Source organism: Bombus affinis, chromosome 5, assembly GCF_024516045.1.
Source record: "Bombus affinis isolate iyBomAffi1 chromosome 5, iyBomAffi1.2, whole genome shotgun sequence".
NCBI classification, from domain to species: Eukaryota; Metazoa; Arthropoda; class Insecta; order Hymenoptera; family Apidae; genus Bombus; species Bombus affinis.
Genome location: NC_066348.1, coordinates 16,694,366 through 16,720,990, shown reverse-complemented (window position 1 = coordinate 16,720,990; position 26,625 = coordinate 16,694,366). Strand labels below are relative to the sequence as shown.

Sequence of the window (26,625 nt, the reverse complement as noted above, 5' to 3'; positions counted from 1 at the left end):
GCGTTTCGATCGTCTCAACTCGTTATTATTATCGACAAATTCCATCTCTTTGTCGAGCACGTAGTTACTTTCTGAAATATTACTGGAATTGTCACGGTTGTTCCGTTCATCCTGGAATTATCTAATATGTCGTGACACGATCGTGGCCGAGGAACTAATCGTAACGATCGTAACACTCGACGGTGGTAACTATCGGTGACACTGTCCTCAGGAAATCACGTGCCTCTTGTACGGATTGAGCGTCACAACCAGAAGAGGAGCCGTTTCGCGTGGGTGGTCCGTTCGATCGTTTGAAATTCCGCGATGCTCGCGTCTGCGCCAACGACCGTCCACCAGCCGCTTTCCTATCTTTGCCCCTTCTCTTTTCTCCTCTGTCTTCCTCTTCATTCATCTTTTCCACGGAGGCTCCTCTCGTTTCGGCAAGAGGGAAAAAAAAGATGTGGGTGGGACACGTTAGCCTACATTTCGCGTTGCTTCACCGAACTAGAAGAATGACGCGAGATCCGAAACGGTCGGCAACTTTGTATTCGGTGGCCGAGTTGGCAGGAGATTTCATCGAGGTGGACCTCGATCGATCCGTTCGCCCTGAAGAACGACTCCGAGCCAGAGAGAAGAACCGTTGTCCCAAACCGGCTCCACTCTTTTTTGCATCGTTTTCCTGGTCTCGCGTAACGCGTTACGCACGCATCCAGCTCGGCCACGCGATGCAGACGACTAGTATCACGTCCGTGAATTTTTCCATCGCGACGAGAGTCCGCGAAATGGTCAGAAAAATGGACGTGGATAATCGTAGGTAACGAGGAAATTCCAGTTATTTCGAAAAATGGAAAATGCTAGCTGGACGCTCGGTCGTTTCGCTCGTACGAAAATATTCAACGTCCTCGAAATACATAGGTTTTTTCTCGAATTTTGATCTTCTTTGTTGCTCTTCGTTTTCCTTTTTCTTTGTTTGTTCGATCGTTCGCAGAGAGACGCGATCGCGAGGAAGCGCGTCAACGGGAGTCGTAAATTCCCGTTACGATTAGACAATCGACGCCACGAACTGATCGATCCCCTATTTCGATTAGGATAATAGAGGTGGTTTTAATGAGTGGAATGCTTGATTAACAGTTCAAAGATATTACATATTTCCAACAACCTTGTAGAAAAGATAGTTACGCTGATGCGTAAGGCATAAGTTAAATAGGTGACTGACTGAAGGGTGGAAACCCGGAAAAGAGACGTTGATTGTTCTAAAGATGACGAATCAGTGAAGTTCGGTGACGATGCTGTTGCAAAGAAAACTCTTGCTCGATGGTGATCGACCACTCGTCGCTTGCGAGTGGAACCCCGGGAAACGTGGAAACCTACCTTTCCCCAATTTTTACTTGGTGGAGCAAGAACCATAAGGAACTTTTAGACTCGAAGATGTTTCATGCCAATTAACGGTCTTAACGGTAAATAGAAAAGCTTCGTTTTGTGAAAGTTCCTTAGGATTATCGCAGTCCGCTTAATTCTATGTGCACAGCTAGTGGTCGCCTCGACCGTAGAGGCTCACCGGACGTAACGTTCTTCTTCTTTCTTTTTTTATAGGAGAGAATCTTTTGTCTCAGAAAATTTAACACTCGTTAAACATCTCATCGTTTAAAATGCACTTCTTCTGCGAATATTTCTTAGAGAATTATTCTGTGACATTTATCGTTTGCCACTATAACGATTAACGTACACGTTGGGCACGCGTCGGCTTTTTCGATTCTTCGCTTTCGTCGGGAACGAAGTGCTTCGAGGCAGAACTTGTTACCCCACATTTTCCCCTCTTCGACTTTCTTTCTCTTCGCGTTTCCTCTTCACCGCGTCTTTCTTCCATTTTCCCTCGCGGGCCTGATGATTCCCTTTCTCGTTCTTCTTTCTGGAGCTTTTTGCCGGGTCGTTCCGCGTAATTCGCGACCCTGGAAATTCGTCGTCTTATATCGGGGGAAGTTGGCAGCGTCGTTCCTTCCATTCTCGGAACTTGTCACATCCAGCTCGAAATAACGCCCGCACCTAGAAAGCATGTTTCATTCGCTTTTAAAAGTCGTAGGCCGTAAGACGGAAGTAGATCCGACGCGTTACCTTTCAGTTTACCGTTCCGTTATTCCGTTGCTCTGAGCTGCATTGATTTAACCGGTGATCTAACGAGTCGTGATTTATTAAATCCGATGTTTCTTTCAAAATGAAGAATCAATGCTTCGAAATGTATAAGCTGGAGAAGCGTAGGACAGTCGATAAAGTTATTGATAATTTTAAATAAAGGTCACAAAGAGTGTATCATCGGCCCACCTTTTTACGATTTTCCATGCTCGAGCCAAGAAAATATACGCAAGGGCCATCTCAGAATTCCGTATCTTGTCTTGTTCGATTGATCGAACGTATTTGGTTTGGCGAGCAGACCAAACGACACTGGCATACTCTAAATAGGCTAATGAATCTCACGATAACTTCTAAAGAGTGGGGAACACTAAGGAATTGCTGAAATCCTTACAAAATCGGATTATAAAATTTGCAAACCACATTCGTGGCTCGATCAGCGATCAATTAATTTCTGTAAGTATCGAAATTTATTTTTCAAATTGTTCCGATGTCATCTTTTTTGTGCAAGTAAAGAATCTGAAAGGGAAGAATATAAAAAACTGATGGCGCCCAAATTTTAAGATTTTTCTAGAAAGAAGTAATTAAAAGGCAGAAGAAAAATGCACAGTACACGGCTGACCACTCATCTTCCTAAGAATCTTGGCGAAAACTTATAGACTTCGACGATCGAGTAAAAAGGATTGTACATTCTCGCAGCCACAACCAACCGATCAACGCGATTCGATGTTCTTCCTTTTCCTACAAGGAATCAAAATCGATGCTAACGAAAGGTATTTTGCTCTGTTTATTAATCGCGAGTAAAACATACGATTATGAACGTATCTTTTTGATAAAATAATCAGCTTATTTTTATTAAAATACGGCTGATTAAACGAGCCTCAATTACTTTCCTCTATCTCCTATGTATCAACTCGCGATCGCTACCTTCCTTCAATTTCTTTACGAAACACAATTAATACATGGGACGAGAAATCAGGTTGCTCGTTAGCCAAAGCGTTTTTACCTTTGATAATTTTTGTCGTTGGAGAGAGCGGCTCGCCTGTTGTGTAATTTTCCTTGCTAATGCCTCGGTAGCTCGAAAAATCGGAGTGCAAACGAGCGTGTGAATCGAGATACGTGGCTTCTCGGTGGTTGAAGCACGGCTTCCTGAAAACGTTCCTCCTGTTTTGAATATTCATTAGATACATATATCGGTACGCGTCTCAAGCCGAGCAGCAAATGTACCGTCTAATTTCTTAATTGAATTTAATTCGCTGCGTTAGGCGATACGATTATAACGACCAATTGTATTTCCATTTATCCGCGCCCGCTTCTACGATATAAAGAGAAAAATAAATTCTGTTTCGTTGATTTCAACGTGATAATCGAGTAACTTGGAGCTCGTATTTCCGAGTCAGAGATTTCCATTTTAAATAGATAGCACGACGATTTATTTGAAATAACCGCAACGTTATAGGTCGGCTCGTGTTTATTCAAGTCTGAATGAACTCGTTTCGCGAATACTTCGCTTCCTTTATCTCAGAGCCCACCCTTCGTTTGCTCTCGTGCGTGCTTCAAGCTCGAGCTTCGCCGGCGCTCACGACCAAAGCTCACGATCCGACACCGTCGAACGAAGCCTTTCTCTCCCCTTACAAATTTTACAAATCCTCTCCTCTGCCCCCCCCCCCCAGTTATATACCGGCTTTCCCGTTCAGATTCTCGTTATTTTCTAGTCCTGTTCACGGTATTTTCATTAACGGTACTTTCACCCTTTTGCAGAGTTTCCCTGTTTCTCAACCTTTTTCTGTTGGAATTTCCCCGGTGTTTCCACCTTTCCGCCCATCCCGCGTGTCCCCATTTCCTCTCGCATTTCCAAAATTGCTTCAGCTAACGAACCACGCCAAAGCCCACGCGTAGATTTCGACTAGGCAGAGGAAGGTAGCCACGCCAGGAACGAGAAGCCAGGGTCGCTCGACAAAGTGCAATGCCAAATAATTGCAGGGTCGGAGGGATTTTCAATGTCGATCGTTCGACCTTGACCGAAGAACCTCCGTTCGTCTCTGTTCCCGAATACTCGCGGCTGTGCTGAGCGTTCGCGCGGCCGCGCAGCTCATCCTTGACAGACTGAAATTCCCGTGGAAATGAATTTTCGCCTCCTGTCGCTTCCTGCCCATCCTATCGTTCTCTCGTACGAAGCGAACCAAGGAGCTTATTCTCCAAGAGACTACTACGACGGAATAAACCGCGCTAGAACGGTAAAGAGGATATTCGCCAGAGAACAGGAACGAGGGAGAACAGTAACGCAACGGAGTTTCGGCCGTCAATTGTTCTCCACGCGATACACGAGACAGAATTGCTTTCAGCGACGCTGAAACTTTCCCGTGGCCCTCCGCAAAAAGGGTTGTTTGTTTCGCGAGTGCCCCTTCATCGCAGGGGCGTAGCCAGTCGCGCCAGAGCCCGGTTCCAACCTATTATTTGCACCGCGCGCATTTCCAGCATCGATTGCTCGACCTTGACCGATACTTCCACCCCCGGTCGTCCTTTGATACTCGGACGACTCGCAGCGATACAAATTCGCTCCAATTCGAAGCGGGTTACGTCTTTTGTGACTTTCGTGTTCGCGACTCGCGAGGATAAAAAGTCTAGAAAAGCAGGGAAATTCGTACGTTTTAAAGAAATTTCTTTAACGATTCGACGTTAATAAGTCGTTAATAAGTCGATAAGTCGTTAGAAACTCGGCAAGATTTTCCACCGAACGGAATAGTTGCGTCGTTTATTCTAATTGACATTCTCTCGGACGTGGTCCGATTCAATTTCAGCCAACAGATTCGAACAAAAGGTTACCGATAATAATAACGATCGCGTGCTGGGCGTTGATCGACGGCATCGAGCCTCCATTTCAGTTTCAATTTCCCGGCCAGCGCGCAAACATCCAGCCTCGCTGCCGTTCCTCTTTTTTTTCTCCTTTTTTTCGTGAACGCCCGATTGATCCTAGGATGGCAGCAGGTCCAACCTGACGAGCCGCCGCGAGAAATCTCTTTGAAAGCTACGGCAAGCCGAGTGCTAGACATTGTTTAGTCAACAGTCGAGAAACTTATCGATCAGTGCGACGCACACGCACGCGACGCCCCTGTGCATACGGTTCGACTCGATTTCAAGCGTTGGTGGTGGCCGCGCGCACATACCCCCTTCCTTCCGTTTAACTCTTGTGCATCCCTTTCGTTCGACCGTGTGCGTACCAAGCGCAAACTCAGCCAGACGGTAGATAACGAGTTTCCTTCCACGAAAAGAGTTTCCAATAACGATGCCAGCTGGAAGTTAACGGGCCGCCTATTTTCCCGACTCCGCGAACGAAACTGGAGCGTTTCACGTCCTCCTATTTCCATCGATCACCTTCATACGGCCATATCGCAAGTTCTGCCTCTTTTTTTGCGTATCGATTCGGCTTGATCCCGAGGAGGAGCCAGCAACTTGCAAGTTGAATGCTCCACGAGATGCACGGCGTCTCGATTCGTACAATAAATCGAACGTAATTAACGCTTTCGATGCTCGAAAGCGATACGAATGATCGAAGAGACGTAACGAGATCGTAGAACCAGTACGAATCGTATTTATCCGGACTCGTCGAGAGACAAACGGTCCGTTTAGCAGATCCTTCTAAATACTCGCGATTATTTAGCTCTTATGAAAGTTTATAACGTAAACAAGTGGAGTAAGTTGGCAGGATTTTAGACGATAAAGATCCAGTTGTCCTTCGACGCTGTCTCCTTTTGTCACTTCCCGTATCTTCCAAAAACGTCTGCTTGATCTTTGACAACCGTAGCGAGTCCACGCGACTCGTTAGCGGCTGTCACCGCTTAACTACTTCCAATCTCACTACGTTAAATACGTTGAACTAACTAACGACTATAATTAAAAGCGATGTCTTTACGATATGAATTTTATCACTTACGCTCGACCGATAATCCGTTTAGGATAGATACTGTTATCTAGACACTAGGTGCAGCGGGTCGAACGGTAATTCATAATTTATCTGGCTTTTAAAATAACCAAGGTCGGCCGAAGCCATCGACAGCAAAATTGAAGGTAACGCGCAATGCAAGCTCTAGACAGAACTGTCTACGGTCGTTTCTCCTCCAATCTCACCGACGAGGAATCAACTAGGTTAATTCCTAATTGGTAACATTGGCAAATTCGCAAAGTCAACGCGACCAGCGAACCAGTTACCTCGATTTATGATATCGACCTTAATACATAATCCATTTCCACGGAAGTAGTAGACGGGGCGAGTTTCAAGCGCCTCTGGCAAAATTTGAAATTTAAAAATCACGGAAAATCGAGCTTCGGCCGCCGTAGTCTCTCCCCTCCGTAAATTCCCTCCAGAGCGATTTACTTTCGCTCGACATCGATGCTTTGCCGCGATCGTTCCCCTAACTTTGATTCGTCGTCTCGTTCGTTTTCGACTCTCCGGCGAGGCCAGTGAAATACGTCTGGTAGGCTGCACACCACGTGCGTTATCCTCTTTTTTTCCTCTGTCAACGGGACGGTTTACGTGGCTTCTTCCCACGGCTTGCCAGCCCTCTGATTCCTCGTTTTATCAGGCCACGTACATTCGACTCTTATGTCGTCATTTCCGCGCGTTCCAAGCAAGTGCGAAAAGATTAACGCTAAACCCACCAGCGGCCGTCAAATTGACCGCTCTCCAACTTCTACACAAATTTAACCGTATTTAAACTTTATCGTATCGCCTCGTAATTTCTGACTTTTCCTAAAACACGCGCACAATATATTTTTCGGTATTTACCTTTAGTTTGCTCTTTTATTTTCTGAGAAAAATTTGTACTCCGTCTTGTTTACCGTGAGCGGTCATTTAGACCGCCCGACAAAATATTTTAGTTATTCTTAAAACAAATGCAATCAGTACAAAGAAAAGGCTATCTCAAAGTCAAACGACAACAAAATAACAAATAATTACAGCTGTTACACCTGTAATCTTGTCATAAAACTATCCATCCCTAGATTAAGACAGCCACCAGCTGTCAAGACGTATCGACTCAGGCTCATGATAATCCAAAGGAACCGCCATAAAATTTAACATTTTTACAGTCCATTGTTACAAACATTTTAAAAATCCAAAAGTTTCCTAGGGTTATTGCTGATTGCGATAAAACACGGGGAAACTCCACCCTCGAGTAACCGTTGGTGGAGAACGGCCAATACACATCAGTATTTTTGTATAAATATCGCCGTCACAGATCATATTCTTACTTGCTATTGTCCTTTCGACTGGAATACATCTCAGTTTGTTAATCAGTTAGTCGACATCTAAACTTGTTATCTCTAAAACTCAGACAGAAAGCATCTCGGAGCGTTTTGTATAAAGTTGTTATAAAAGGAAAAGTACGGTATATCAAATTTGACAATAATTTTGTATTCCGTACGTGGTATTATTCGTTGATAAATATTTACCCTAGAAATGTCAAGACTTTTCAAAAAGAATTATATAAAAAAAAAAAAAAATAACGGACATAGAAAAAGACTGTTCAGTGTGCGATGAACAAGAAACTTCAGCAACTGAAAACAGCATGGAAACACATGAGGAGGTATTTACAACCGAATCATAGTTGAATATTATAAATAAGCGTTTATGTAAGGCCAAAAAGGAAAGAAATTATCGTTGACGGCAAAGGGTGAGACTGATGTAGAAAAACAACGTATCGAAACTGGGTTCGATGGGACAGTTTGGAGAGAAATAGATGCAAATCCCAAACCTAGCAAGACATCAGTTCGTAATATTTTTAGGGATATGTTTAACGGCATATCATGAAAGGACAAGTAAAGACAGCATTTTATCTTATCAGATCACCGTATAAGGAATCATACAATAAAATATACGGAAGGAGAAGCACTTAGGGTATTGGGGACTAAGAGGAATCTAGATGCAACAAAACTATGTTAAGTAATGAACCCAGTGCAGAAATGTTGACTGATCTATAGTCGTAGAACCAGTAAAGTTCGGTGTCGCAGAGGAAAGCCCTTGCTGGGTGTTGGTCGCCCCACCACCGGTCGCTTACGGGTGAAAATCCCAGGAAACATAGAAAAGCCCACGTTTCACCACTTCTTACCTGATGGAGCAATAACCATAAGGAACATCTTCGTTCGAAGATGTTTTATACCGCTTAACAGCCTTAACGGTCAAATCGAAATGCTTAGTTTTACGACAGTTCCTTATGATTATTACGGCTCAACTAATTATATCGAAGTAGTGAGTGGCCGGCTCGACCGTGGGATGGATTCCGGGCTACGCAAAGAATCACCGGACGGAACAATTTATTTTATCGATTATTTTTCAAACAATGCAATGGTCGAGTTATATCGAGAAGCGAATCGCAAAGGAACGTGTCTAAATATCCGTAAAGCATAAAGCAGCGCAGTTCTAAATTGCATTAGGATCATTTATCTATTGAAATACAAATGGCAGTTACAAAAATAATTTGGTCGCTGGAAACAATTTTGACAAAATACATTCGTTTCGAGCGTGTTAACGTTCTCCCGTGTTCTCCCATTCTTCTACGTTTATTTTTTCCCTCATTTTAACAAAGTCTCGCCTTTCTCGTGATATCCTCACCCTCTCGGCTTTCTCGAGACCGAGGCATCGTTTGATATCGTCTTTAACGAGACACGCTCGCCAACCTTCCCTCGCCCTTTGCTTTAACGGTAACGAGAAAGAATACGAGCGCTGGTATAGTTTCAGCCGGTTAACTGGCGCAATTAAAATACATTAGCCTACCTAGGACTTAGCCCGAGTCGCTGGCTTTCGGACCAAGGGAGCCGCGCTTGTTCCGAGAAGCTCCATTTTTGTTTTGTTTCTCGGAAATAAACGAGGATACGGAAGATGGCCGCGTACTTCAGGGAATTGCGAGCTCCTCCTTTTGCAGTGGACCGCTTTACGGAATTGAAACGTTTCCTCGTCCCGTCTTTTCGTCGTGCTGTATACCACCACGCGCAATAAAAAAGATATTTTTACTCTTCTGATAGTAGATCTCTCGCTGTAACACAGGGAACTAGCAACGACCGAAATATAAATCTCGTTCCAAAGAAATTTGGACAGAAGGTATCTGCATAATGCGAGAAGAAGAACGAGCTTTTCTCGATATATATTTTATACAAAATCTTTGAAACGGCTCCAAAATTTTTCTGAATATTTCCAAGGAAATTAATTATCCTTATTTCTATAAAAAATTTATTTAGAAAAGGAATCATTCCTAAACTAAATCGCGCCATTTTCTTCTTCCTCTTCGGCATAGCGGCCGTTCAAGGAATGCGATACGCGATGATTAATGGAATTGATAACACGATTACGTTAATGTCAGAGTTGTGCGTTTTGCCTTGCATCGCGGTGAACATTCGGGGAACGTCAATAACGTCGTGTGACTGAAACCGCGACGCGGTTTCGATTACCTGTCGTCTCGCGTATATACCAGCCAACGTGTCTCATATTCGAGCCGAGAATTCACCGAGAAAACGCGTCTAACGGAAAACCAGTGTTTAAACGTAAACGATAAGCTATTTTCGGTACGTTTTGCCTTGCCGCTACACGTTCATTCTCCCTGTCTTGGTGTTTTGTTCTTTTGCCTTCCTGTGCGTTACTGTGCGTTTCTGTGCGGGTTCGGTCGATTTAACCGAACAGTACCGTGCACGTTTTCCCTTCGAAACGATATTCTTCGCAAAATAAAGCTAGTCTCCATGTATGGCGAGATGCTGCGATGTATGGGCGGCATTGTCGCGCGTTCAAAACCCTTCGAGTCTATGCGAACTTTAAAAACTGGCAAAGCACTCGCCAAAATGTCGTACGTATTAAAACGTGCGATAGGTTTGTTCACGTTTCTTTAAAAATGCAGCAAAAATGTAATTAACGAAGAACGTGTCAGCTCTGCAAAGGCAAGCGAATCGAGTAAAGCGAAAATTAACGATTAAGAAATTCCGGTATTTACCTACTCTATTTGCCTATTCTTCAAATTACTTAACTAACGATTATTACAGAAAGAATTTTGCAAATATTCCACTAGTAAATAATAATATTTGAATACCAACATAGCGCAATAAATATTCCAATAATTTCAAATTCGCAAGGGGCGAACAAACTTATCGCACAATCTGACGCTACATCTCAGCTGCGAAATTTATTAAAAAATAGTAATCGCTGTACCGACGATTCTTACGTCTTCGTGTTATATCCGCGACGAGAGGATCTTCTTTAGTTCTGCAACGGGTCAACGATATTCTTCGAAGCTGTTCATCAGCCAGAAATAACATTTTTGTAGCAGCCGTCACTGACTTATTCGCTGAATTCTACGGAAGGGAATTTCCTCTGTCCTAGATTCCGTTCTAAATGATTTTGCTCGATTTGTTCGCGTCAAGAACGACGCGATATAAACGAAGGAAGCAACGAGAAGTCGATCGGATCAGATATTAATTATTCCATAGTGACGGCGTATTGCCGCGACGTTGTTAATTTGTCCGCTTTGTAGTCGGTTTACCGGCTGCCCCGCTTTTCTCGATATCCACTGTCTTCTATTTTCCAACAAGTTTCTTCTCCGCCTCGCTGAAAGACGAAACTAACTCTACCTTGCACTTGTTGCACCTCGTAGTCCGCCTTATTCGGCCTCTCAAGGGGAAACCTTGACGCCTCGCGAGAAGTATCGTCTTCTTAATCATTGCCCGATAAAAATTCCGATCGATTTGCACCTGTTACTCGGACGAACATGGTCGTTCCTAGTATCGAATGTTTTTACAAACGTAGCTATATTACGTATTATCTGTGAGTACTATCTCATCTAGGTTTCGTTGAGAACTTCTTTCGCTCTGTCTAATCGCGGAAAGTTGTCGACTCACGCTATCGTACTAATATATCGATTCTCGGAAATAAAATGATAAATGAAACTCTCTATGAAACGTACAGAAATAGAACGGCCAACCGGCTGTGAAATATACCGCCAAATAAACGAACCACTAAGGCGAACAGCGAATTCTTCGCATCGTCGACATCGTCTGAACAAACATACACGGATGGTTTTCGCAGCTGCGAAATTACAAACAAGCCCAGTGTCTGAGACGAGACCAGACGATTCTCCTTCTCGATCGGTTCTTGCGTTATCTTACCTTGATCGTCGTCGTCGATCTATAATTAAATAACGAAATCCTTCTTCGAATCGCGTTTCGAACGTTCGATATCGGTGAAACGGGTTAAGGCTTACCGCGTTTCGAAGAAAGCGTTTAATTAATCCTGTTCACCGATGACCATACCGTGGCCGTTCGAGTTTCGTTTTATCGGCCTTGCGTAACGTATTACGTCCGCGCTGGTGTTACGGGCACGTAACGAAACGTATTCGAACAGGTTCTCTTCCCCTCGACACCTTTCGCTCGCTTTAAACTTTTTCGATTCAAGCCGCTGTTTCTCGATCGTCAAATATTCGCGAGAAAACTGTATATATTTCTTTCTACGGAACAAATCGGATACGTCATGTTCGCGAGAGACGAAGGAACGCGCGCATCGGATTCTGGCGATATTTCTCACCGGAACGACGGATAGATTCTTCCTATCTAAGTTGTACGTGCACGCGTTACGACACGTCTTTATCAATTTATCGGTGAGAAGGTTTGCTCGTGCTACTATTCATCGAATCTGCTGGCTGACTTTTGTTATCCGAATTATCATCGAGCGCGTTTAAACGAATACTATTATGTAACGCAATTACGAAGCGGTAGATCGTTTAAGTCTTTTACCGATGCGAAAACTTCCTTCTTCGATAGGTTTGTAATCGATGAAATTGTGTAATATCTATATACGCGACTGTCTAACTCGTTAAATAGCAATGGGAATAATAATAGTCTTGGTGTATGGCCGACATAAACAGAAATTAAATCTAAAACTAGACGATAGCGATAATAATGGTGAGCGAAAATGCGTTTCTCGCGTTTATCGAAAGATAAACCGGTTTACGGAGAGGAAAAATCGCAAGAGTCCTATTATCGAGCTGTCTCGAGGTGTCGTGGAATCTCGGCATCGTCGATCGAACGTTCCTTCGCTATTCGGTGGATCGTCGCCATTCGTTCGAGACCGCTCCATTTTCGGAGCATAGTTTGAACGCGGCGTCTGGTCGCGGGAAATCGAAATGCTGATTAATCGAGAAACACGGCGCGGCTGTGGTATCGGAGACAGACGGAAATAGAGATCGAAGCACGAACGGCGCGCCGTTTCGGGCATCCGTTTTTACTCGGTCGCGTTTATTTCTTCCCGTTTCGCGATCAACGATTCACTCGTCGCGTTTTTCTTCCTTCTTTCCTGTTCGTTTTGCAAAACTGCGCCACGACCCAATTCGGCATCCCGTTTCTCATCGCGATTTCTTCTCCGTTCATTTTCCACTCTCGGTCAAAAGAGCGACGAATGCCTCGACGTCGATTCACGCACAACCACCGCCGATTTGTTCCACGTTCGTTCGTATTCTTCTTCTCTTCCCCCTTCCTGCCTTTTTCTTTTCCTTTCGAGAACAAAGGCTGCCAGACGTTTAACCGAAAATGTACGCTTCGTTTCACCGTCAATTTTATTTAACGCCAAATTAACCGCCAAGTTTAACGCGATAGAGCAATAATCAGCTGGTGCACAGGCGGAGCTTTCAACGACGAACATATATTTAACCGCAAATATTTATCAACAGCGATAACAGACTGAAAATCATCGTTCCTTTGATTTCATAATTTAATTAGCTTCGTCGTCGTAATTTCATTGCTTCGACGTCGTTCTAAACCGGCTCTCGTAAGATGTTAAGGAGAGGCAATCGAATCTCGCGAGGAAATATTTTCATAGCCAGCGTCAACTGGCTTTGAATCGCGATTAAGGAGTCTCCTTTGCACGTGTCTTTGCTGCATAAACGATGACGACTACCGTTAATAGGTGGCGACATTGTGAGATCTTACGTAGGCCGTGCTCTTGTAACGGAGGCCGCCGATGCGCTGTTTGTTTGCGGACTTGACACAATCGTGTTGGAATTTTCTACGAACAACAGTGCTTTTATATATCGTCCGAGTCTGGACGTAACCCTGACGCGGCCGAAGAAACCATACTTTTCTTACGGAACGTTGTTCGTCGCATTTTCAGTCTCTTTGGTATTCCGATCTTGCTTAAATCGCAAACGCTCACGAGCAAACGACGATGTCCTTCGATTAATTTGTACAATCGATGTTCCATTAGGAGCCGTACTCTCGTCGAAAAACATCGGGCTCGAATGGCTAATTAATGGGTGGAAAGTAGGTCGGTCGTATGTTGATGAGCTTCACGGATGGTTTTAATCAACTCGTTCCGACGAAATCGTACAATTCGCCGTACGATGTAAGTGTCTCGGTTGTGTGTAACGAGATAATCAAGTTCGATCGTTAGAGGACATTTTACCTGGTACGAATGGGTTTCGCTCGATTGCTTTGGCTGACTCGTCTCGCTAATTATGCGTATCGTGGCCGGCACGGGTAGTCGACTGGAATCTGCGTCGAAATTGGGCCACGCTCTCTACGAACGCCACGGGGTTCTACTTTAAGCGTTGCCACCGCTCGCGTTTTACCGACACTTGAAAGCACTTAAGGCAATCTATACTGTCGTCGGGTGAATTCTTCTGGTGTCCTCGCTTCTCGCCGCAAACGTTTCCGACCGTCGTCGACGAGAAACCGCTTATTAAATCCGCTTGAAAGTCGTTAATGTCGGGCTAGGCGAAATTTTTCTTCCAGTCGAGTCGAGTCGAGTCGCGTCGAGTCGAGTCGAGTCGACGAGAAGCTCCGAACGACATTGCGCGGTCTGCACAGTGTTGAAAGGACCGCGTAACGTTTTCCATAACTCGTCAGGATTTGTGTAACGTCGCAAAGTATATACTAGCCTCGCGTCTTTCTTCGCTCAACACCGTATACATATAGTTGCTGCATCTTTGCCATGTAAAACACCTGTCGCACGTGCAATTCCAAGAATCGCAAGGGACCCGTTTCTGGCATCGACGAAGAATTTATAGAAAAATCAGCTTTCGCCGAGGATTCGCGGAAGCCGATTTGGAAAACACCTGCGGCGTAGAAGCGAGGTGAACGCTTCGTTAAAGAAGCTTGGAACTCGTTTTTCGTTGGTGGTTAAGCGAGGTTGTCCTGGATCGTGCAAAGTTACCGTGCGTGCGAGCGTAACGCTAATTATAGGCTCGTAATCGTATGGTAGCGGCGCAACGGAGAATAAACTTTGATACGTTTCTCGTTTTTTAAACACGATCGATTGCCTCTGCCGCGAATAAATCGGACGTACTGTACGTTCGTTTAAAAATTGAACGTTTGGTATCGTTTTATGGTGCGACATTGACCTTAAGTAACAAGGATGCACACGTTACGTGCCACGTATTAAATTGCACGTGCCCCGCCGTGACATTTATCGTATCGGTAATTACGTGAAATTGCAGAATTATTAAAACGCACGTAATTTTTCGTTACGCAACTCGTGCAAGAATTTTGCCTCGCAGTTCGATAATAATAGATTTTATCGAAAACACACTAACACGGCGCGTAAGGATATTTTCTGATGCTTCTTGCGGCTATCGGTTACTCTGGTAACGAGACGAAACCGAAGGAAAATTTTACAGACTATCTGCTTTAGAGACTACGCGCTTTATCGGGACGTAGGATCTCGTTATAAACGATCAATTTTCAATTCAAATTTTTAAACTAGAGCACATTGTACAGCCTGTGATATTAACACGTTGAATGCCATCGGGGTCACCGGTGACCACAATGAGATAAATTCATCAACGATGATTATACATCGTAACGTATCTCTCGTTGGTAATATTTCAACGTTACGTGTATCGCGTAATAAAAAATTCACCGTCAACCGCGTCACGGCCAAACCTTATAAAACTGGTAAAACTCGTTGTTGAAAAAGAAGTTTGTCTCGAGTGGGTTGAGACGAGTAACGTTGTCATCTGCGTTCGGAACAGAATGGAATCGAAGATTCGTTCCAAAGAATGCAACGATTCGCGCGCCAAGCGGTATTACGCGGTAAAGAGTCGATTACGTAACGATTAAATCATAGATTGCTCGAAGATCGTCTATTTTTCGTGCGGCAATTACGTACATACTCGTCCGAACCGGTAGATATCTTTCCTCTTCTATTTCTCGTTGCTCCCGATCGCTAATAGTCTTCGTGTTCGCAAGGTTGCGGAATCGAGCGATCGACTAGCAAACTTCCATTTGCCCGCGCCACGCGACGCGTGCCCCATTATTCTCGAAGAATTCCGAATATCGCTCGAGTTACTCGATTCTCACGTTTTATTTCTCTGTTTTCTTCCGAAACGAACTATTCGTGCGCGAACAATGCAACGGTATTTCGCGGTTTTACGCGCGGAAACAAAGGCTTTCTAGTTCGATAGAGGCGATTACCTCCCACGTGCTGCGGCTATTACTACCGTATTTTAAAATCTGCCTGATTGATATCTCACAGAAATTGCCAGGCTATGTATCTCTTCTTATATTTCCATCCGAGTCATCTAAAATCTACAAGCGATATTTCACGAGTTCTTCGACTCGGTTAGACTCTCCTTCGTGGCCCGCAGGCGCGTTCCATTTTTCCATACTTTTGTATTTTATCGAAGAAATAGAAAAGAGGAGAGAAAGAGAGAATGCGCTGTATATAGTGTTCCGTGTAATACACCTTGGGTATATCGGATACGAGATGTTTAACGGTAGAGCACACGTCTGAAAGTTCTTTGACGCGGTCGAGGTGCCAGCGTGATATATAGAATTTCTTTTTTAAACACGAACGATACTGCTATCTATCCTGCACCAGTATATACATCAATAACAATCATATCACGATAGAACAGAGGATCGTAATTTCCACGAGGTTCCATTAGGAGAAAGTTATCGATTCGGTTCGACGTTCATGTCACGGTCACGTGGGTGAACGTTATCGTAAATGAATTCGCGTGGCAACTTTTCCTCTCAGACTTCACTTTTTCGTATCGCGTTCCACGAGCCACCGATAATTCAACGATTCTCGCAAACCTTTCTGTCATTGGTATTGACGCTGCGCTGTCGTTTTCACGATCACGCGACATCGGTGTAAAACACCGTGTCTACGGAAAAGTTGGCAATTCGTATCGCGCGTATTCGCGAAACGCATCGGCAAGAAAGTAGCAAAGCTTGTAACTTTCGTTAAAAATACCTAAGCGTTAAAACCTTGCGCGAATAACGAGGTTCAGATTTTTGAGAAGACAAGCGCTGATATTTTTATAGCCAGCCTCCGGTCGATACGTTCGTCGAGAAATTGTACCAAGAACGAGCGTCCAAAGGCTCTGACTCGAGATACGTAGCCTTCTGACAACTTAAAATCCGCTGCTACTTTTCTCGAGGACGTGAATGTTTAAAAAAGGTAGGCCACGAATTGGCACGTTGTCGGAAATCGTTTTCGTGGAAAGAAAATCGTATCTCGGCTGCGAGTCTCGACGGTTGTTTGCTTTATTTATTAAGAAGTTGCGGTCGATTATAAAGCACGTGCGAAGGTACTTGCCGATAACCGCGTGAATTATTTGAACGGTCTGGCAAATGGTAGCGTCTGGGAATCAACGAAAACAGACAAACAGTTTCGCGACGGCAAATTATCGATCTGACTCGCGAACCAGATGCTTGTGAAAATTGAATATATTCAGTCTAGACGTTTAAAGGTTAACCTGTTTTTACGTCTGTCGTATTACCATCGTGTGAAATCGAGGCATGCCCGATGCGTATGTTCGTCGTACAGCTACGAACCTCTTCGATGTTGCACGAAATTTCCATTTTAATAGCGTTTGCGTGGATAAGCGCCGGCTACGGAGCGGGAGCAACCTCCATTTTTCGGCAAACAGGAAAATTTTCGTTCAACGAACGTACAACTCGATCGGAAACTACGCAAAGCCGGATTATTCGCTAAGCCGTATTTTTATCGTTCTTTTGTTTGCGAAACGCAGCCGACTGAACTGGTAAAGAATTGCGGACAATTGAGATAAGAGGAAGCAGAAAATACAGCGGTACGCGTGCAACGAGATGAGAGAGAAGGACGTGGAATATCGATTTAAGCCAGGAAAGAGAAAATAACGGTCTTCCTATTTTAACAACGAGTACGATAATTAGAGGTAGAAAAGAAGCAAGTCAAGGGGTTAGGTTGGTTAATTGCACACGCAGCCGTTTCACGACAACACGCGCGAAACGTTTTCGTGTCGCGTATTCGCGTGCTAGTTGCAGGTTTCCTTGAGACTCGCGCGAAAGAACGCATTGTGTCGTACTCGCGATAGAGGCTCGGCCAAACACTCGCGTTGAATCTAAAACAGATCGGGGAATTTTCGGTTGACGAAACCGGGCCAAAGGTGCGAACAGCCGATCTTTTTAGCCTTGATTAGAATGTCACCGACCGTTTTGGCATTCGTCCCAAAGCCACTCGTTCATTTCTATCGCTTTCGCGTTACGGGCCGCTCTCTGCGATAATTTATACGCGCGTCGTCAATTTTCGCCTGTGTTTCGCCGCGAAACGTCTCCCGCTCCGCTGCTATTTGCCGCGTCTCGTATACGAAAAGTATCGTATCCGGCGAGCTCCGTAGCGAGAAAGCAACGGTAGATACGCAAAGGAAACACGCTATAAAGGTATATCCCGATTAGCATCGATCGAGGAATTCGCAACAGCGGACTTTCCATCTGTCTCGACTCTGCTCTTCCCGAGTACCTTCACTTTGCATTGTTACGTATTCATAAGCGACGTTACGTAAGCGGTTCGAACGAATAGCTAGAATTTCGCCCGGAAGCATCGGCCGTGGCGAAACGATGCGCTTGGAATCGCGCGTGAGTTGCAATTGCTCCGAACCGGAAGGGATGTCTTCGACTTTCTGCTTCAGAAGTGGTTTAATTGACCGATTTCTAGGCAAACTTTTATTTTAAACGAGTCGAAGGGGAGGATAACGTAGTTTCTCGAATCAACGTAGCGGTAAATTCAAAGTCGGAGTTCCGAGGATAGTCTCGGGGATAAGCTGCGGCATCGAAGACGATGGAAAGCGTACGCGCTGGAAGCTAACGTATTTACCCAACCAACGGGCAATTGCGATCTCGTACCAAAAGACCGGTAGAAGCCATGGAATTAAAGAGTTGTTCGAGTACTTGCAATTACAACAGCGCGCGCTTTAATTCCAACGAATCGTTATCGTAATTCCAGCGAGACAGATTGCGTTCCAGGAATGTTTTTAAGCGCCTTAACGACGAAGAAGAACAGATCGAACGAGAACAAACGAGACAGACGTAGAATTTTCGGGCTGGCTGTTGCCAATTTATCTTTTCATCGTCTTTATCGATAAATTTAATCTGTTACGCGTGTCGCAAAGACAGAGAACACGCGAAGATTCGTCCATCGCAGTTGTCGCGAAGAGTAAGTGTCGTGAGAAAGAGTCGTCGATTCGTATTGATCGTGCGAACCTGGCCAACAACAATGTCTCACACATTCAATTGTTGCGTTACGTTAATAACGCGCAGACGTCGCCCGGCAGCGGGTGTACCTTAACCGATGGTAATTATCGTTCGTTTGCCAGCGAGCACATCGGTCGCCTATGTGTCGAACAATGCGGCATGTGACCGTTGTTACTGATAATTAGCGTGGCTGGTGGTTGTTCGCGATAACCGCCGATAACGCGATAAGAAAACACATTGTACTTACCACGCTGTTATCGTCTTTATTTCGAACCTCGTAAACTATCGCGCAATTAAATCTTATATAGCCAACCAAGCAGAACGATCTTGATCGAGTTTGGCGTGGTTGGAACGCGAATCGGAAAATTTACCGATAGAAAACGATCCGAACGTCGTAACGACTAATGCGCGCGTGGTACGGCGTCGAAGGAAGAACGCTATTAATTTATACCGTTTAACCTTTTCAAGCTCACCGTTTATGCATACGCGATATCGCGTAGACTTTACGCCGTTACTATCGTATTCCAGTATCGAGATGTAGGTATTCCGTCTCGAAATGTGCAAGTCTGGTGCATTTAATTGTCCGCAACTTGTCGATTCTACCCTGCGACGATAGAAGCACGCTGTTAACGGGAGATTCGTAACGTATAAGGTTAAATCACGCGTTACAAAATATGTATTTACGTGAAAGCGACTTTTATACGCAAGTAAACGTACCAGAAAGATAATTGTTTTTGACGAATTAATATACAACGATCGATCGATCGATTCTTCTACCACCTGCGCGAATTGCTTCCAAAAATGTCCGCATCTCTCGTCGTTTGCATTTTTTTATTTATCGTCTATCGACTTCTTACATTGACGTATTGGCAGATTGGTGCGTGGTTATTCAACCTGTTACCAACTGTTGCATTAATTTCAATGAATTTTCTGCGTTGAAAGTCGATACTGGAAAGCAAACGGTTCTTGAAACCTCGAGATCCTGCTTGTGACCGCGATCTCGGACGGAAGGTCTCGGTTAATTGTCAGCTTATAGTTAGCGCGTCTTATTATTAGTGCGTACACGTGTTCCAAGCAGCGGAAACGGTGCTCGAAAGTCGCGTACCTTTTCCTACGCGGACCCGCCTCCGATCTAACGTATAACGGTCTCCCACGACGACGTTTCCCTTCGACAATTTAGACGCCTGCGTTTCGATTGAAGTCAACTCGATAATCGGTCCGTCTTGACGAGCCGACTCGAATTCTTCCGGCTCGTGTCGATCTGATTCTCGATCCCCGGCAGTCACCGACTTTCCTTTGTTGCGGCCCTTCTCGCCGATATAGACGAAAGAAGCACGCGACGCGTTTCGCCTCTTCTCGCTTTCTGTCCGACTATCCACCGTTCGATACCACTTGCTCGCGTATTCACCGAGTCCTAGTCTCAGCTATTACGTTTCCATTGGCTTACAGTTACTTCAAAGTTAAAGTTTCTTCTCATCTTTATCTAGAATAGTAATCGAAGAAGCATAGAATCGTCTTCCAATGGCGTTAGAACGTAAACGAACGCGCGTCGATTGTTGACTCTTTGACAGATAAAGCGATCAAGGATTCAGAGCGAATCGTCTAGGAGAGACTTATCTTTCTGTCTCGCAGATGTTCCTCGTCTCTGCTAGAACGTATATAACAGGTAGATAAAAGTGCACAAAATATCCAAAGAATACTCGGTTTCATTCTTAATAGATAACACGAATCTCTGTTTATTTGCGTTTCTCTGCCGTGTCCACAAAGATATAAACTTGCAGGGAGATCCGCAGTCCGATAATATAATTCCATTAAGATAATTCCTACGTACGATGATGTTCGAGATGCGAAGTTGCCGCTTCTATGTCTAACAACTTGCTCTAGTTTCTCTTTAGTTGCGCTTTTAGACGGTTACATCTTCTCGCCGCCACGGTATTTCTATTCTTGTTCGTCCAGTTCCTTTTGCAGCGTGTGAAACCGATTGCAAACAGTGAATCATTATCAACGCGCGATCCCATTACCAACAGCAGCTTAAGCTCGTCCCAGGATATCAAACGAGATCGTGTTCTTCTGGCTGAGGGAACTGGTCAGCCCGGAATCGCGCGCCACTTACGCCTCGCCCGTGCCATTTGCTTTCTCAGTGTTTCCAACTCGATTCGAAATTGGACGACGCGCGCGTATCCTACTGGCCAGAAAATCCAGCAGCTTCGCGGTGTCGCACGTTTTCTTCCTTCCCTATCGAGCAGCGATTACAGACGATTACACACGATAGCAGACGCGTTGCTGGATTCGCGATCAACTTCTCGTCGTCTCGATCGATTCTGAATCTCATCGAGCGCCGAAGCGTCGAACACTAGTTTCGACACCTGCGATTCGGATCGAGAAAATCGCGGCCCTTTGTTTCCAGTTTTCAGACGTTGGCCACGGGGCGAAGGAACTTTGATCGTTTAGAAATTCGTCGTTCCTCGGCAGTTTCGTTTCTAATTCCAAAGATGACGAATCGTCGTGGCTGATAGTTACCCTCAACGATTCGTGGACGATGGATATTTTTGCATCTATCGACGCTGGGCAAACGAAAAATTTAAATTCGGTCGTTGGTTTTTATTGTTCGAACTTTGGTCTAGCGACCTTATCGTTTGCGTACAGTGACCTTGCGATGTTATCGATTTTGTTTTATTATTTCCCGTGTTTTGTAGTTGATACGAGCAATTTACAATTCAATCGTTCCTTTACGAGCAAGACGTTATAACGAAGCGAATGCGTGGATAAGCGTCTGGTTCCGGAGATTAATCAGATCCGCTTAGTTTACCACTGCTTTGGTGCTGATCGGAACGGATTAAACGCGAGGACGGTGAAAAACAAGAAGACACCGCGTCCTTTTGTCTCTAAGAGCGAACCTGCTTTAATTCGAAATTTCACGTACCGAAACGACGCTGCTTTCCGCTTGGCTCTTTGAAAACATCCGTGCCAGGCCTTGGCCGTGATCGTAATGGAGATTTATTAATTTCCTGAACGGTAATGAAGCGTCTTTTCGACTCGAACGTAACGAAATTGCGAATCTGCCAGAACCAAAATTCCGATAGCTGGCAGCCGTTCGTTTACAGTTACTTGCATTCTCCAGTTAGAGAAACGGTCCTCGTCATGGCACGTTCGTCGATCGACGTTTGGAATCGAGTCGTCGTTGCGGTACTTTTATATATTCTGCGGAACGTTTATCCGAAGAACCAATCCAGTCACAGTTCCGAGCGTAAATTGTAATTGAATTTAAAAATTGGCCGGAACGAGGTTCCGAATAAGTTCGTTTGCAAACGACCGCGCCGATTGCATTTCTACGACTAAAAACTAAAGTCGAGCGGGACGATGAAGCTACCTCGGAGAAAAAACTGCGAAGCAAACGGCCGGAAGTCCGGGTAAGCGGTAATTATCGTACATTAGCGAGTTATCGGCTGCGAGCGTCGCTCGAACTTCCCTGCAGTGGAATTAATCCTTGCGGGTCCTGGAAAATTTCACCAGCAGCCCTCGCCAAATGTTCTTTAGCCGAACTTTGCTCGGGATTCTTCACGGTAGTCTCCTATACGACCACGATAAGCTTGGCAGCGGGTTTGCGCGTGCCTTCGTTAGACACGGTGACAAACTGTCCGTGTCGTTAGTTAACGGGCCGTGGCGTTCAACGAGCAAACGCTGCTCGGAATTTACTGCTTCCAGGTTACGTAATCCGCGCGTGTTAACCATATCCGATGGGTCGCGGATCGAATACGAGGATCCTCGTAAGGATTGGACGCGGTTCCTCGTTAACCGGATCGATCCACCTGAAAGATCGTAAGAACGTCGCTAATGGAAACTCGGAATAGTTGAAAAAGAAACGTTTTTCGAATACGTTGACCTGCCGTTGCAAACAGACGGAGTCGTTATGCCCACGCCCATTTCTTTTTTCGTTTTACCGTTCTGGACTTTTAGAAAATATCGCGAAACGTTCATCAGGGTAACGTTGAAATTAGCACGATCGAACAATTTCAAATAAATGTCGCGGAAGGATTATTTTTAGCTCAGACCGTTTGACATTGGTCGCAGGAGATGGAGATTTATCGTTGGTTAGACGTTAGACGTTAATTTATTAGAACGGATCGAGGGGTCGATAAGACGGAATATTTGAGGAGAGGGCGCGGTTCTCGATTCAATGGGGAAATTGTGTCCGCCCGTGAAATATCGCGCGATTGTGTAGCGCGTGACGCGTAACGGCGAAGGTTCGCGTGCAAGGTGAATCAGAAATAGTCGCGAGATTTCGTTGTCCCTCCGTCGCAATATCAATCGATTCGTTGTTTCGCCGATTACGCCGGACGGTTAAACGCGAATGCATCGATCAAAGCGAAAATAACCGTGATCCGCCTTCGGTCTGAATAAACAGTCGATTGACTGGCATCCTTCGAAAAACCCCGCCTCCGCGGCGAATCTTAATCACGGCATATTCTTTTCGAGTCAGTCTCATTTATGAAGTCATCCGATCGTATTTTCCGTATACCATGTATGCGCATCCGTATGCACGTCGTACGTGGAAGATGGCGAAGCACGTTCAATGTATGGAGTATTGAGTTATTTAGAACGCTACTGCAGAAATGTTATCTATTTTTTAATTTTTATCCTCATCGAGTCTCTGATAACTCGCGAAAGACTATCTCGTTCTTCTTACGCGCATATTCTCACCACGTGCGAGTAAATTTCACATTGTGCGAACGAACGTTATCTCACGCATATACCGTTCGTCATTCGTATTTATCAAAGTTACTCGGACAGCTTTTATCGCGCAAAAAAAAACCCCAAGCGTTCACCATCCTACGCAAAGTCACAGAGTCGTTTAAAGACGGAATCGATAGCCGCGAATAAAATCGAATCGAACCGCGTTACGCTATTCGACCGTTTGCGACTACCTTGGCAACCGTATCGCCGATTACGAGACACGACCAAGCGATCACCTGTGCGTGAAAGTGCTACGAGAGCCGACCGTTCGGTTGCGAATAGCTAAGTACACGCGAGAACATGGATTTGCATTTTCATCCGAACTCGATTGCGAAACTGCGAATGACACACAATCCGGACAGCCTTGGAGCAGCCTTGCCCACGGCTAATGCAACGGTCGAGCTCGTTCGTGATCCGTGAATTATACCCGGTGACGTCGGTGAAAGTTGTAGCCGTGATCCTCGTATCGATCGTTCGGCGATCAGTTTCACGAAATCACGGTGCGTTGCACGCATGCGCGAGAAGAAATTTCGTTGCTGCGATTTTTCCAATCCACGTGCTCGGATTTCGCATCTCGACCGAGGGAAAATTGCCTTTCGTTCTTTCGTACGGTCCTTGGAACGCGTTTGAGTCGAGAGAACGTGGACAACGAAGCAGCGGGTAAATTGGAAACGGCCTCGTTTCATCGTGCATCGCCGTCGTAAAGCTAGATCGAAACGTATGGATGGCTTGCAGTCGAGGCTCGACCTATTAAACTTCTAATTGTAGCCGTGGCAACGGCGGTCTTTATCGCTTTGTGTTTAAGAAATTAATCGAAGGTTCCGTTGGTGTTAGTTCGATTCGGTCGTTAACTTTAAGGGGTCCACCGGTACGCTCCATGTTCCCGCTTACGAATCTGACCGCTTAAAGGTTACTACAAAGCGGTGACCATAATCAGCTTAATAGGTCTCTATGGACAGTGCTTAATCCCGACAAGGACGTCGTACGCATTGTCCGGTGTACGCGAATTGATTTCACGAAATACTTGGATCCACTGGAAAAGCGCAAAATCAGGGGAACACGGGCGATGGCTTTTTTCCGTTCGGGCTATTCGAAGATTTTACGATTACCGGGAAAACCTCTCTCGATCCATTTTTATTTCGCCGTGTACTTTAAATTTTCGCTCCTAACGTATAGGAATTCGGCGTGTAATCGAATCTCTCGGTCGAATTTAAATATTTTCATGTTTGTAAAGATTCTTGAATCGGATTCTGGAATTCCAATTTTATCGTTTATTTCGATTTTCCAAATCTCATCGAAAGATAGAAGTTTAAAAAGCGTGGAAGAGGAAGGTTTCCCTCGTTTGTTTTTCTTTCGAAGCACCGACGACTCCGCTGGTTGGACGAGCAACGTCACTTTTTTTCGGCGTCGCGGCGCGCCACGAGCGTCGACCGGTGACATATTTGGAGCAACGAATCGGTCCAATTGTCCGTGGAGCCACCGTCGTTGCGGTGCTGGCTATCTTTCGCCGCTGATTTTTTTCCATGCTCCAGCCACTTGCTTTCTTCTCGTCTTCTCTTCTTCCGCCACCGCCTCTTCCTTCCCCGTCCCCTGCTATCGATCTAACGCGTTCCGTATCGCCAGATTGAAACAATTATTCGAAAAATGAAATCCGCTTGCTGGTAGAAGATGGGACGCGGACAGAGCCGCTTTGTCGCGTATATCGTTCTCGCGCATCGAAGAGATGGCACGGTTTCTCTTATTGGATCGGATTAAACGCAAACTGCAGGACGACCGAGTACGTTCGAGCGAATAATAGATAGTTCTATAGTTACAGGTTCAATATCGTTGGGTGCAATTTGCACTTGGCGTAGGAGAGGAAACCACGGAGCGAATTCATGAAATATTCAAGACGGTACGTTATTCTTTATCCGTATCGTATGTAGAAGACAAAAGCAAAGTGGAAAGCGGAGAAGAGGGTAAAGGAGCGCGGAGATTCGTCGCGGAGCACGGCCACGAAGACCTGTTGACATCCCACGCTAATATCAACCGTGGTAGAATGGTCGTAGGTAGAGTAGGATCAACGATCAAATTACCGAGCGCACGGTGGTTGAATTTAATCGTCGCCTTCGATCTGCTCGGTCTACGAGTTAAATTCATTCCGTAGCTCTTATCTTCGTCCGTCGAATTGGAAATTGTGGCTATACGATTGAAACTTCGCCATAGACGCCAACTCTTAAACGATCGTCTTCGACGAACGATCACGGTCGCCAGCTACTTGAATTTTACCAAACGAACGTTAAATCGAGCGACCGGATCGCTCCGATAGCGAGTCGGACGAAATACGTAGCAAAAGGAGAAAAGAGATTCGCTTGGGAAATCGTTTCACGCCGTTTACGGTTTTTTTTCGCGTACAAAGTTTCGTCCCTGAATAGGAGAATCGATTACAAGGCTTCTTGCTCCCCAAGCTGCTGTGCAATATCATTTTACGAGCGCGACGTACGTTGGATGGACTATCGTCCGGCACGCGAGCAACCATGTTAAATCGTGTTTCCGGATTGCGTCGATACCCTGGATACACGTGTCTTTTATCAGGGAATCGATAACTTTTGTAGCCATGTGCCGTTTACTTTCTGTTTGCGAAACCGTTGCCAAGGAACGCGCCCTTAATTAAATAACCAAAGACCAACGACAAGGTGTCGAGCGAACGTTCCATTAGAAATTCGACATCCATTCGAGAAGCAGCAACGGCAAAAGTTAGAGCTTTCTCGTTAACCGAACTCCAACGAGAGGGAAAAGTTTACGACGCTATTCGGTCCACGTTCGTCGATTCTCGTCGATGGAACGTCGATCAACGGTGGCGAATTTCGTGTTCGCGTTGAAACTGAAAATTCGTCGGTTCTCAGGGTTGTAGCTATCTAAATTTTTGGACACGTCAGAGGATAGGTCGACCCGGTTTCCACGGTAATTGGCTCGTGTTTCCCGCCCGACAGTTTGTCTCCGGACCCGTGCGAATCCCGTAACTCGGCGGCCGTCCCGCTGCCAAAGCGTCGACCGTGGTTTCGTTAAACGCCTCTGGCATGCTTTCGCAAGCTGCCCACGATATCCTCGCGTTACGTTCGGACAATGAAATTCGTCGCCCGGATGATCGACTCGATGGCGAGAAAGAACGATCGTCGAACGTTATCCGATCCCTAACGAAGCAAAGTACCCAGTCTCGCTAAATTCAACTTTCTGGTTATTCTTCGATTCTTGAATTTATCGAGAGAAACGAAAAGCCTTCGTTGGAGACGATTCTGCACGTTATACGAGATATACTCG

The 26,625-nt window shown here is 45.2% G+C and overlaps 1 protein-coding gene and 1 long non-coding RNA gene across 8 annotated transcripts in view; one reads left to right on the top strand and one right to left on the bottom strand.

The window, feature by feature from the left end:
- Window positions 1-26,625, top strand: part of LOC126916204 (protein FAM102B) — a 51,665-nt gene that overhangs the window by 11,663 nt on the left and 13,377 nt on the right. Inside the window, exon 1 of one of the 6 annotated variants that reach the window (XM_050721702.1) lies at window positions 2,684-2,879. The exons of 4 other annotated variants lie outside the window; for them this stretch is intronic. In XM_050721702.1, the coding sequence (XP_050577659.1) occupies window positions 2,833-2,879 (47 nt within the window). In that variant the 5' untranslated portion in view covers window positions 2,684-2,832. Of the gene's footprint in view, window positions 1-2,683; window positions 2,880-19,432; window positions 22,002-26,625 lie in introns of those variants that run through there. One more of the 6 variants, XM_050721701.1, reaches the window with a different exon arrangement.
- LOC126916220 (uncharacterized) lies at window positions 1,104-13,980 on the bottom strand. 2 transcript variants are annotated; one of them, XR_007710498.1, is made up of 2 exons: window positions 13,538-13,980; window positions 1,104-2,022 (listed from the first exon to the last, which is right to left on the bottom strand). It is a non-coding gene; the product is annotated as an uncharacterized LOC126916220 (long non-coding RNA). The 2 variants fall into 2 exon arrangements; XR_007710499.1 differs by lacking the exon at window positions 13,538-13,980 and adding an exon at window positions 2,092-2,193.